We start from the raw sequence: 13,019 nt of genomic DNA, 5'->3' as shown, positions 1-13,019 counted from the left end.
ATTCCATCTCGTGTGAACTGTGCTTCATCTGTGAATATCACTAAGGCAGGAAAGTGAGGAGTTGTACCACACTGCTGCAAGAACCACTGGCAGAACATTACTTGCACAGGGTAATCTGCTGGTGACAAGGCCTGTACCCATTGCAAATGGTAAGGATACAGTTGGTGTTCTCGCAACACTCTCCAAATAGTCGAACGTTGAACACAGCCAGTTGCATTGCTATTCTGCATGTGCTGATTCCAGGAGTGGCACTCCTCCTCTACTTCAGGAGTCGTAGATCTTGGTTGTCCTCTGTCGGCAGCAAGAGGTGTAAAGATCCCATGTTCACAAAGGCGGCGATGGATACCTTCAAACGTTTTCCTGTCTGGACATCTTCGTTCTGGGAACCTTTCGTGGTACAAACAATGAGCTTCCAGCGCATTGCCATCCGCCAAACCGTACATAAATATTCTTTAACATTTGTAAGTCGTAAATAATTTCTCTTTAATTATAATTTGATTGCTTATACAGGCTGCGTAGTGCATATCCGCTTGCTCCTGATTTGAGTACATGGTCGGAATAGAAAACCACCAGATTCTGTCAGTACCTCGTGATGAAGGAAATCACCTGTGGGAGATAAGACATTGCGGTTAATAACTCAGGAACCAAGCATTTCCAGAACTATGTTGACATAAAATATTTTTATTATCTACATATGAGGAACTCATTCCTGAAGTTATGCCGTGTATTTTTGAGACACTCTGTATACCTACTTATTATTTGTATTAATATGCTTGTATAAACTACAATACACTTAATATTAAACACAATTTATTTCTCTGTAATTAAAAGCAATACTAATTAATAATAAACATGATTTCCTGTTTCATTGGCTTTGTAGATGTCTTCGTCATTGAAATCTTTCCTGATTTCTGCCCAAACATGGTCAGTCCATTCAGATTGAGATTCTCCACTAAGTTTTGCTTAAAGGATGTTATGTCAGTTTTTAAATCAATCCAGCCAATCGTTGTTATATACAAAATTGTCACATTCAAATTTTTTAATAAATTTTTCCACCTGAACTGAAAAATTTGCTAAACAATTTGGATCAGACCTTCAAGATCGGACCATCTATCGGAAATCCAGCACTTCTTTGTGTGAAGTATTTAGGGTCTTGGTGCCTCCGTAGCCAGGTGGGCAGGAGCAGCAGTGTGTGCACATGCTTCTTGATTAGACCGGGGTTCGAGCCCCTAACCACCAAATACGGAGGATGCGGAAAGGTCAGGGAATGATAACCACCGCATATCCCCGGAGCAATATGGCCTTAGTTGCTAATGCTCCTAAAAAACCAAATAACATTTAGGGTCTAATGGCACCATTGGTTTCCCCCATCTACACATTTCATGCATTATTTGTGCAACACTGTACTTTGCAGAGGCCAGAGATTTAAAAAGTTTATGGGTATTGTTCTGTTGTGTAATGTCTTGTTGTATCTTCTGACCATTTAGCCATTGGGACCCACCGTTGTCCACACTTACCACGAGGAGGCAGGTCAGGTACCCAGTAGATTATATTTCGTACCCTGGCAGGCTCTGCCCATAGTTTCTTTGTGTAGTGAACCAGTGCTTCATCTACATTTGCAACCTCGCACTTTCTAAATTTTTTTTTTTTTTTTTTCCCCCGATTATGTTCTTTTCCAGTACCAATATGTAAACATGTTTATTTTTCTACAAAGTTGATACTGTTGAAGAGGACAAAGAAAACCTCTTACTCACTTCAACATTTTTTGCACCACGTTTCAACTCATGAATAATTTAGACTTTTCCATGAATCGAGAGACACTTTCTTTTGGTAGTAGACATGTTTCCGAGGGAAGGATTCGTTTCTGACTGATTTTACTTTAGAATGACACTAAAGTGATCTGCATACAAACATTTTTTCCAAAATTCAAGACAAAGTGAATACAAGACAATCTGTAAATAGGGTAATGCGACCATAGAAATTACAAGCAGAATGCCAATACACTATTGTATAGCCCCCGTCCCCAAAAGGACATGGTCATAAAATGGCCCTTAATCCAATGTGGGTGGTCTTAAAGTTAAGTCGTCCCTTTCATTTTTGTCTATTCCAAGAATTGGGTAGTAGTAGCAGTGGCATGATGGAAGAAAGCAAGTGTATGAGCTTATGCAGCATCAGCCAAAAAAAAAAAATCACACCATTCCCTCCAAATGCCTGTCCAGTTCCTCCTTAAATTTATTTAACCTATCAACTTCCACAATGACAGATGGAAGTTTGTTCCAGCAATTAACCACCCGCTGGCTAAAGGCAAATTTCCGCACATCTATTCTACATCTGTCTTTTCTTAATTTGAATTTATGCCCCCTTAGGTTCGTAATCTGAACAAGTGGAAGGATCCCATCAGAATTCAGCATGCTCAACTCATTCAAGGCCTTATACACCTCAATCAGATCACCGCGCAGGTGCCTAGTCTCCAGCCACTGCAATTTGCAGAACTTAAGCCTCTCTTGGTAAGAGGATCCCTTCATTCGCCTCATCAATCTTGTTGCCCTTCTCTGTACACGCTCAAGCATATCTACATCCTTCCTAAAATGAGGCCTCCAGACCTGTACACAGTACTCAAGGCGTGGCCTGACCATTGCCTTGTACAGAGGGACAATCACCTCCTTTTCCCTGCTAGCAAAATTCCTATATATCATTGACAAAACCTCATGATCTGCCCTGGCAGCCTGTCTGCATTGCTCAGAAAACTTCATATCTGACTGCACAATTACTCCCAGGTCTTTTTCATTTTCTACCACCATAAGTGTAGTACCACACAGTTGGTACGTTTCTCTGGGGTTACTTCTACCCATATGCAGTACTTTGCATTTGTCAAGGTTAAACTTCAGTTGCCACTTCTTAGCCCATCTGTCCAAATTATCTAGATTCTGTTGCAGTAGCACACTGCCATTACTGTCATTAACAACCCTGCCAACCTTTGTATCATCTGCAAACTTTGACATTAAGCCTGATATACCTTCATCAATATCACTGATAAATATACAAAACAACAGAGGACCCAACACCGAACCCTGTGGGACTCCACTAATAACATTAGTCCACAAAGAGCAGCACCCATTAATGACCACCCTCTGTCTTCTCCCACTGAACCATCCTTTTATCCATTGTAGCAACTTACCCTTAATACCATTCTGCTCCAATTTGTACAATAGTCGTCCATGCACAAAAGTGTCAAAAGCTTTCCTGAAATCCAAATATATGATACCAAAATTATTTTTTGCATCCAGTTCCTTTGTAACCACATCATAATATCCTCTCAAATTTGTCAGACAAGACTTTCCCTTAACAAACCCATACTGTGTCTGAATTATTGCTGCAGTCTGTCTTGTCTAGATGATCCTGCAATGCATCTTTAACCAGTGACTCCATTATTTTACCCAGAACAGAAGTTAAACTAACTAGTCTGTAATTACTCTTGTCATCCTTCGATCCCCTTTTGTGAATTGGGGATACATTTGCACATCTCCAGTCCGTGGGGACCTCCCCTGAGTCCAAGGATGCTCTCATAATTATGGCTAAAGGTTTGCTTAGTTGCTTTATCGCCTCCTTTAATATAACTGGACAGATCCCATCCACCCCAGATGCCTTTCTTATGTTTAACTTCAACAATTTCTCCTCCACTTTGCTCTCAGTTATTACAAAATCATTAAGCACCCTGCTACAATTTGATAACCTTCTGCCATTTTCAAACCTCAATAACTCCTCGTGTGTGAATGTAGATGCAAAATACTCATTCAGTTTATTTGCTATCTGAGCAGGATCATCAACAGTGGAACCATCTATATCAAGTGGACCAATCAGATTCATCCCCTTCCTTTTAGAGTTTATACAAGTAAAGAAATCCTTGCTGTTTTTCTTAGCATCTTTTGCCAAAGATTTATCGTAATCTGCCTTTGCCTGCCTAACCTCCTTTGTGACCTTATTACAGACTAGCTTATATCTGCCATAGGCTTCTGAGTCGCTTGATAATTTATGTGCATCCCATGCATTTTTCTTCTGTCACGAGTCTCATTAGTCCATTGAGGCCTAAACCTTGAACAATATTTCTTAATAGGTATGAAACTTTTAGTAGCATTCACAATTAATTCCTTGAATGCTTCCCACTTAGAATTTACTGTTGGTAACATTGTCAGTTGATCCCACTGTACAGAATTTAAAAACTGTCTGAGACCACTGTACTCACCTTTACAGAAGCAAAAACCCTTTCCTTTTCCCCTGATGGTAATTATATCTTTAAGTAAATCCCACATCAGTACACTGTGATCACTGCCACCTAGTGGTTCCTTTATCTGTAAATTCTTAATACACGAATGATCACTGCTAATAACCAGATCAAGAGTATTACCCTCTCTGGTTGCCTCTGGAGCATGCTGCTGCAGAAAAACAATCATCCAATAAATCTTACTAGTGTGTGAGTGACCAACCCACAAGTTCCAGTCAATATCTGGGAAGTTAAAATCGCCCATTATAAGACATTCTGATTTACTAGCCCACTCTATTTCTCTGTACAATTGTTCATTGTACTCATTCGAATCATTAGGCCTATAACACACTCCTACTCTTATTTTTGCTCTTGCAGTGCTTATGTCAACACCAAGCTGACTCAACAGTGCACTGTTAATCTATATCAACTGGATGCACTTCTTTTGATTTTATGTTTTTCTTAATTAACAGCATAACACCTTCCCCCCTTCCTATCCTGTCTATCCTTTCTGTACACATTGTACTCTCCAAATTCCAGTTCTGCATTCCTTATATCTGTATGACACCACGTCTCTGCTATCCCAACAATATCCGCCTTTGATGTCTTGACCAGCACTTCAAATTCATCAAATTTATTTACTATACTTCTAGCATTGGTATACATGCAAGTATACATGCACCTATTCTTATTCTTAGTTACCCCAACACATCCCATATACCCACCTGTTTCACAATCACTGCCATCAGTCCCTGAAAACCCCAGCATCCCTTGCTCCAGGTCTCTACTTATTCTAATTGAAGTTGTGCAAGAATCACCTTCACCTCTGCCTGCGGCTACTTTTAACCTTTTAGTCTGTGAATCCCCCCAAAATAGCAGTTTTCCGACCCGCCTATCTCTGCCTTGATAGCATCAGCAAATATTCTTGCACCCTTTCTATTTAAGTGTATCCCATCCCTGTAGAAGCAGTCTCTCCTGTTAACAAGCACAGACCACGCTGAAAAAAATTCTACCCCTGAGCCTTTCACAATCTTTCCAGGGCCGAATTGATTGACAAGCTCTCATCATGTATTCCCTCCTATCGTGTCTGGGCAGAATTGCAGACACTTTTAAATTTAACCCTGACTCGTGACTTTTTGCAACATTGACCTGTACTTGTTAAGTAAATCTGCAGATCTCCTACTCTTAATGTCATTGGTGCCAACAATATGTTTTATGGTGTTTTCGACTACCCGAGTAATTAAGAATGTTTGCATGCATAGTTACCAATGTATGGTATATCCATTTAGTACGCTTGTTATAACAGTGAGCGATTGTATGGGAATGCACATAAATTAAAATCATTACAGCCTTTTGCTCATTACAGGTGTGATCTCATTATTTCCGTGCTTATTATGCATTGTTTTGCACCAATTATAACCAAGTTCAACTGTATATATATCAAAATTATATTTTGCATCAAGTTCCTTGGTCACTGTATCATAGTATCCAATCAAGTTGGTCATATAAGATCATCCCTTAAAAAATCCATTGTGTAACTGCAGTATAATTGCATTTCTGTCTAGATGACCTTGCATTACTTGTTTAATCAGTGACTCCATTATTTTCATGGAACAGATGTTAAGTTAACAGGCCTGTAATTACTCATTTCTCCTTTTGATCCTCCTTTGTGAATGGGATACATTTGCACATCTTCAGTTCACAGAGATCCCCTGAATCCAAAGATGCTCACATAATTATGGATTTGCTTAGCTCCTTTTTTGCCTCCCTTCATATAATTGAATAGAACCCATCTACCCCTGGTGCCTCTTATGTTTGGCTTCAACAATTTCTCTTCCACTTTCCTCTCAGTTATTACAAAATCATTTAGCTCCCTGTCAAAGTTAGATAAACTTTGGGTATCCCTCTTCCCTAAAGAATTCTTCATGTGTTAATGTAGATGCAAAATACCTATTCAGTTTGTCAGCAACCCGAGCAGGATCATCAGCAGTTAAATTATTGATATCAAGTGGGAAAATGTGATTCATCTCCTTCTTTCTAGTGTTTATGTAATTAAAGAAGTCTTTGCTGTTTTTCTTTGCATCCTTTGTGAAAGATTTCTCATAATCTGCTTTTGCTTGTCTTAACCTCCTTTGTGACTTGATTGTAGACGTTTTTATCTACCATAGGGTTCTGTCTCACTTGATAATTTATATGTATCTCATTACTATAGATAGAGCATATTTTAAGTCAGTTATCTCGAAAAATGACTCAACAAAATACCCTTTGTCCCAATTTTTCTGATAACCAGGATTCTATTGTAATGTAAATTAATTATAAAAGAGAGTTCACCATACAGGTTTTTTTGTTGTTTGTTTTTAATATAAAAAAAGTTAAGTTTGGGATCTGCAAAGAATTTTTAAATGATAAAGGGGATCCTTAACTCACTGATGTTTGAGTACCACTGGTTATATTATCTGTTTCACAAACTACAGTGGCGTCTCCGTAGCCAGGTGGGAAGGAGCAGCAGTGCGTACCACACGCTTCTTGATTAGACCGGGGTTCGAGCCCGTCACCACCAAATATGGAGGATGCGGAAAGGTCAAGGAATGACCACCGCATATTCCGGAGCAATATGGCCTTAGTTGCTAATGCTCCTAAAAACCAAACAACAACAACAACAAACTACAGTAATGTAGCAGCAATTATAAACATTCGGTTTAAGGAATTTTAGTTTTGTCACAGCTATTATAATTTCATTTTTTGTTATCTCGCAGAATTTTGCAGTCTATAACTAATGTATGACACAAATAAGATCGGTGGCATTTTAATGACATCTGTTTCACAAGCAAATTATTACTAGACTTCAAGTAAATTTTTTTTTTTTTTTAAATTTTCTCTCTTGATATAGTGTAGGATACAATCTGATTTTCTTTCTTTCTTTTTCTACAGGAAATCATAGGAGAATACACCTTTCTCATCTTCACAGTTCTTCTAGCAATCTTCTGGGTATTTACATACAGGAAAGTTCCAGAAACAAAAAACAAAACTGTGGAAGAAATTGCAGCAGTATTTCGCCAAAAGTCTTACAGATAAATTACTTCCCTTGGACAAATGCATCGACTGTAGCAATACATCTAAGATATAATCTTTTGGAATATCTGCCTGTAATTATACATTGTCCAAAGTTACAAGTTATTAGTTTTACAGGCAGGATGGTTTGTGATGCAATAAAGGGTCCTAAGATCTAAATAAAAAATTGAAGTGCTTGTACTGAAAAAGCAAGATAACTAGCATTTAACTAAATCAAAATTTGATGTTATATCAAGTAGGTACTTTGTACTGTATTTAAGAACCAAGATTATTGCTCTGTTTTGCTGAGCATATTTTTGTTAAACTGTCTCACATAAGTGGAAAAGAAAGAAAAATCCAGTGAAATGTGGTACTGTATGTTAGTGGTAGGATTAAGCACAGATTTCAATATTCAAAATCTTTCAAACACACTTTTAAAATCTTTCAAACACACAGCTGAATTTATTTCTCTTCATTTGTTTATTATTTCTGAAGACAAATAATTATACTGTACAGATTACCATTTTTCCATAATGCTCAACAGTTTTATCAAATGTCAAATTAGTATATGGTCTTTTAACAGAACATTCAAGAAATTGTTCTTCTCTTGAAAGTTATATTAATGCTTATATCATTCACAGACTCCATTACTGTTTATATGTAGTAAACATTTTGTAGAAAGTTTCATTTGTGTTGTTCACTAAGTGCATATTTCTTTGTACTTTCTAAAATAGTTTTAATCGACTTAGGTGACAGTATCAGGCTATAACTGCGCATTTATCTTCTGTGGAATATGTAAATATAATAGTTGTCATAAGGCAGCTCATCCCATCACAGCATGCATCTAAAAAGGCACTCAATTTAAATGTTATAGCACATATTTTAAACAACATTGTTTTATGTAGTTTTTATGAGAATGGGTTATACCCACTTTGTTTCGTGTTTTTAAGATTTTTGTCAAAATGTATGTTCAGTTATGTCTAAACTGGTTATGAGTTGTCCTCTGTTAGAAAAATAAATATGGTATTGTTAACTCTATGTTGTGCTGTTTGTTGTAGTATAACACAGTGGTATTGTTTAGTGATAGCCTTACAACATGGGAGATCGGTGCCATTTACAAAAAAATACTTGTTTTTAATTAGTAGAAAATCTTTAAAATTTTTCCAACAAAATATGGACATAAGTCTTATGAATTTACAGATATTATTTGGAAATTTGAAGACAATCAATAAAGAAAACACCTATTCCACATGATATTTGAGTTTACTGGTATATTTGTACACAGGTTACAGTTATCCCCACTCCATCACAACTAATTTGTACAATCAAATTACTTAATTAACAACAATGGAGACTTTGGGGTGGAATCCTGTCAGGCCAAAATGTTTGGGGAGAGGGGGAATGGCAGGAATCAGACTGAACTCTTACCTCATCCAAAAAGCAACTGGTAAAAAAATTATTTTTTTACCTTATCAGTTGCTCCTACACGTGGCAGTTTCATCACAGTCTTTGAACCCTCCCCATGCATTCATTTTGCACTGATGACAAGATTCCATTCTGGACCTAGAAACATGCCCCATTTTTGTAATTTGATTGTATTAGAGCAATGTTTTCGACCTTTTTTTAATAATGGCACTCTTAAATAATTTATTTTATTTTGTGGCACCCCTATTCAATTTTCTGCCTGTTAGCACTGATTCTGTGTGTGTATGTGTGTGTGTGAGATGTTAAAAAAAAGTTACATGATAGTTACTATAATTATAAAGATGTACTGTACCTTTTTTATAATGAAATAAATACTTAAATTTAAAAATAAAATGTTTAGGTAACTTAAACCCAAATTACGTGGCATCCCTGGAATGTTTTTGCAGCACCCCAGTCGAAAACCATTGTATTATAGAGTTCGAGGAGGCACTGTAATCTGTCATCAATTATACTAAGAAACAAAACTTGAGTAACATGTGAAATAAGGTTTGTGAATGAGCTACAGTGGTGTACTGCTTGTAAAATTTGTTTGGGCCTCACAGTATATTTATATTTTATAAATTACTGAAGCAAACAAAATTTTATCTGTCATGAAAGCTCTTCCTCTTTTCACATATTACAGTATACACTGTATATGTTTAGAATGCTACCTAATCTTGTCAGAAGAATGAAACTATATGGGTAATATAACATAACGTGGAAAGATTTTTAATGATCAAAATATGATTCATGGAATGCATTCTGCATATTGCATGGCAAATTTTTACTAATTGACCTCGCATATAAGAATGAAAGGAAATCACACAAAGAAATTTAAAATCCGTTAATTTTTTTCCTAAATATGAGGTAACACCCAAGCTGTTGGTTAGTTTGCCATTCTATTTTTGCCTTTCTTGAATGCTAGCTTTTTGTTTCTGCTTCAAAGGTAACTTTTACAACAGAAACAAAATCACATATTACCCATCAGTACAATTTCTGTGTCTTACATTATACTTATTGGCAGTGGGAAAGTGGAACACTGCATGCTTTCTAATTTTTACTAATAGCAAAAGGGATATCCCACATAAGGCTTTAGGGCCCTTTGATCAAAAAATTCCATACAGTATATGAACTTTTGATTTCCACTGGAGCTGATTTGGTTCCAAAAGTGGACTGCACTTGCTGATACATAATATGACTAGGTTGTCATGGAATCAAATTTTGAATGATAGCCCCAAGGAGCCACCTAACATTTATGAACAAAAATTAAAGGTATTTACATTACTCCTTGCACCTTTGGTAAAAAAATTATCAAGCATTTGGCAATGAGAAGCAGTTCTCTTTGCTGACAGAGCCTATTCTCATTCTGTAACAAAAAAATTAGCTATATTTTTGACACAAAGCAGGAATTAAAGAAATAAATTTCAGCTGTTTGTGAAAGTCAGACAAATGCAATTTGAGATTTCTGAAAAACAAACATCAAATTATAATAAAATATAAAAGTAGAAAAGAAAACTATTACCATTTTCATTACATTTGAAATCATTTAATCAATAGCTAAGTGTTACTGAATCCAGTGAACACATGTGCCTCCGTAGCCAGGTGGGAAGGAGCAGCAGTGTGTAGCACACGCTTGATTAGACCGGGGTTCGAGCCCGTCACCACCAAATACGGAGGATGCGGAAAGGTCAGGGAATGACCACCGCATATCCTGGAACAATATGGCCTTAGTTGCTAATGCTCCTAAAAACCAAATAACAAAAACAGTGAATACATAGTAGGATATGAAGTTGCTAAAGCAGGTTACCATGTTGCATATTCCAATTTTATCAGTTTCTCCACTGTCACTGATTTACTGATATGCACAAAATATTCCACCCTCTCCTCTGTATATCCATTTCGTGTTTTATATCACATTTTTCACCATTCTAGACAGCAGTATGGTGCCGGTCAGTTATTAACAGTGACTACCAATATAACAAGTACACTACATAATGTAAGCACTGATGTTATGTAACCTATATAACAGCAGTGCTCACGAGAGACCAGGCAGGTTCCTCTAAAATATAACTGTTGCATATTAATTGTTGGTTTATTGCTAATAGCAGAAACATTTAGTCTCTCACACACTAGCAAGGCTTTTGTGAATTTATTGGGTGACTTCTACAACAAGAAGAAGCAATATTCTTGATTTGATTATCAGCAGTGATTTTTCATGAATTAAGATTCTGCAGGTAAAAGATCCACAGGGTTGCAGTGATCACAGTGCACTGATGTGGGATTTACTTAAAGGCAGATACTTAACTACTGTTAAGGGGCCTATTTCAGATATAAACTAGTCTGCAAAAAAGTCATTATTACAAACAAAAAGTTCCAGGAATACTACAACATAACTACTGTCATGGGTAAAATGAAGGGTGTTTGCTTTCATAAGGGTGGCTACAGTGGTCTCGGGCAGTTTTTAAATTCTATGCAGTGGGGCTAATATGATGTTACTAACAGCAAATTCTAAGTGGGCAGCATTCAGGGAAGTAATTGTAGAAGCTACTAGGCTTTTCATACCAACAAAGAAATACTGTTCAAAGCTTGGACTTAAATGGATGTCAGATAAACTATTGAGACACGTGGTAGAGACTAGAAAAGCACATGGGATCCATATAAATTAACAGGTGATTCAGAAGCTATGGTAGATATTAATTAGTCTGTAACTGTCTTTGCATTCTTGTGACTTGTAGTCAAGTCACAAGAATGCAAAGAATGCATTCTTATGACTCACAAGTGGCAAAGAAAAACAGAAAAGACTTCTGTGCTTATATTAACAGTAGAAGGAAGGGTTAAATCACATTAGACCACTTGACATCAATGGTTTAACTGCTGATGATATATTGGTAAGGTTGCTGACAAACTTAATAGGTATTCTGAATCTACATTCACACAAATAATTGTTTAGGAAAAGGGATGCCAGAAGTTCAAACTCTAACAGGGAGCTAAATGATTTTCATTCACGAGATCTATCCAATTATATTAAGGAAGGCAGCAAAGGAGGTAAGTAATCCCTTATCAATAATTATGTCAAACCAATCTAATTGAATACTATGATGCGATAACAAAGTAACTGGATGCAAAAAATAATTTTGATCTAAACTTGGATGTCAGGAAAGCTTATATGATACTGTTGGACATTAACATTAGGCCTAATGCCAATGTTCTAATAATTTAGGCCTCAATGGATGTCAGATTAACTATTGAGACTCGTGGCAGAGAAGAAAAATGCATGGGATACATATAAATTATCAGGCAACACAGCAGACTGGTAGATATAAGCTAGTCTGTAATCAAGTCACAAAGGAGGTTAGGCAAGTGAAGGCAGATTACAAGAAATCTTGGAAAAGGATGCAAAGAGTAACAGCAAAGACTTCTTTACTTATGTAAACTCTAGAAGGAAGGAGATCAATCAGATTGGTTCACTTGATATCAATGGTTCAACTGTTGATGACAAATTGAATGAGTATTTTGCATCTACATTCACACATGAGGAAAATATAAAAGTAGAAAACAAAACTATTACCATTTTCATTGCATTTGAAATCATTTAATTGATAGCTAAGTGTTACTGAATCCATATAGCAGGATATGAAGTTGCTAAATTAGGTTACAATGTTGCATATTCCAATTTTATCACTTTCTCCACTGTCATAATTCTGAGGAATGCCAGAAATTTATCAAACTCTTACAGGGAGCTAAAGGATTTTATAATAATTGAGAGCAAAGTGGAGAAGAAATTGTTGAACTTAAACATAAGAAGGCACCTGGGGTGAATGGGATCTATCCAGTTATATTAAAGGAGGCAGCTAAGGAAGTAAGCAAATCTTTAGCCATTATTAAAAATGCTAGCAAAATGCCTGTATATCATTGACAAAACCCCATGAGCTGTCCTTGCAGCCTGTCTGCATTGCTCAGAGAACTTCATATCTATAAGACAAAAGGCTGCTTTATACATTGAGCAATGTGGCATTACTACATGTTACTGATCCAGATACTGAAATTTATGACTTAAAAGTCTATGTTTGCAGATGATACAAAGGTCGGCATGGTTGAGGGGGAGAAGGCAGATAATGGTTATTAACAGACATTGCTCTTTGTGGGCTAAAGTTATTAGTGGAATTCCCCAGAGTTCAATGCTGGGACCATTGTTGTTTTCTATATTTATTAATGATATTGATGAAGGTATATATCAGGCTTA

At 36.6% G+C, this 13,019-nt stretch overlaps 1 protein-coding gene across 2 annotated transcripts in view; it reads left to right on the top strand.

Moving 5' to 3' along the window:
* The window catches only part of LOC150085380 (solute carrier family 2, facilitated glucose transporter member 1-like), a 189,158-nt gene extending 180,808 nt beyond the window's left edge, over positions 1 to 8,350 (top strand). For both annotated transcript variants that reach the window (XM_090374016.1, XM_090374015.1), the window contains exon 11: positions 7,193 to 8,350. In XM_090374016.1, the coding sequence (XP_090230142.1) occupies positions 7,193 to 7,336 (144 nt within the window). In that variant the 3' untranslated portion in view covers positions 7,337 to 8,350. The remainder of the gene's footprint in view (positions 1 to 7,192) is intronic.
* Positions 8,351 to 13,019: the final 4,669 nt, after the last annotated feature.

The sequence above is a fragment of the Mastigoproctus giganteus genome, chromosome 5, assembly GCF_048544385.1.
Source record: "Mastigoproctus giganteus isolate SK-2022 chromosome 5, ASM4854438v1, whole genome shotgun sequence".
Classification (NCBI taxonomy): Eukaryota; Metazoa; Arthropoda; class Arachnida; order Uropygi; family Thelyphonidae; genus Mastigoproctus; species Mastigoproctus giganteus.
This window is presented reverse-complemented; position numbering and strand designations above follow the sequence as displayed.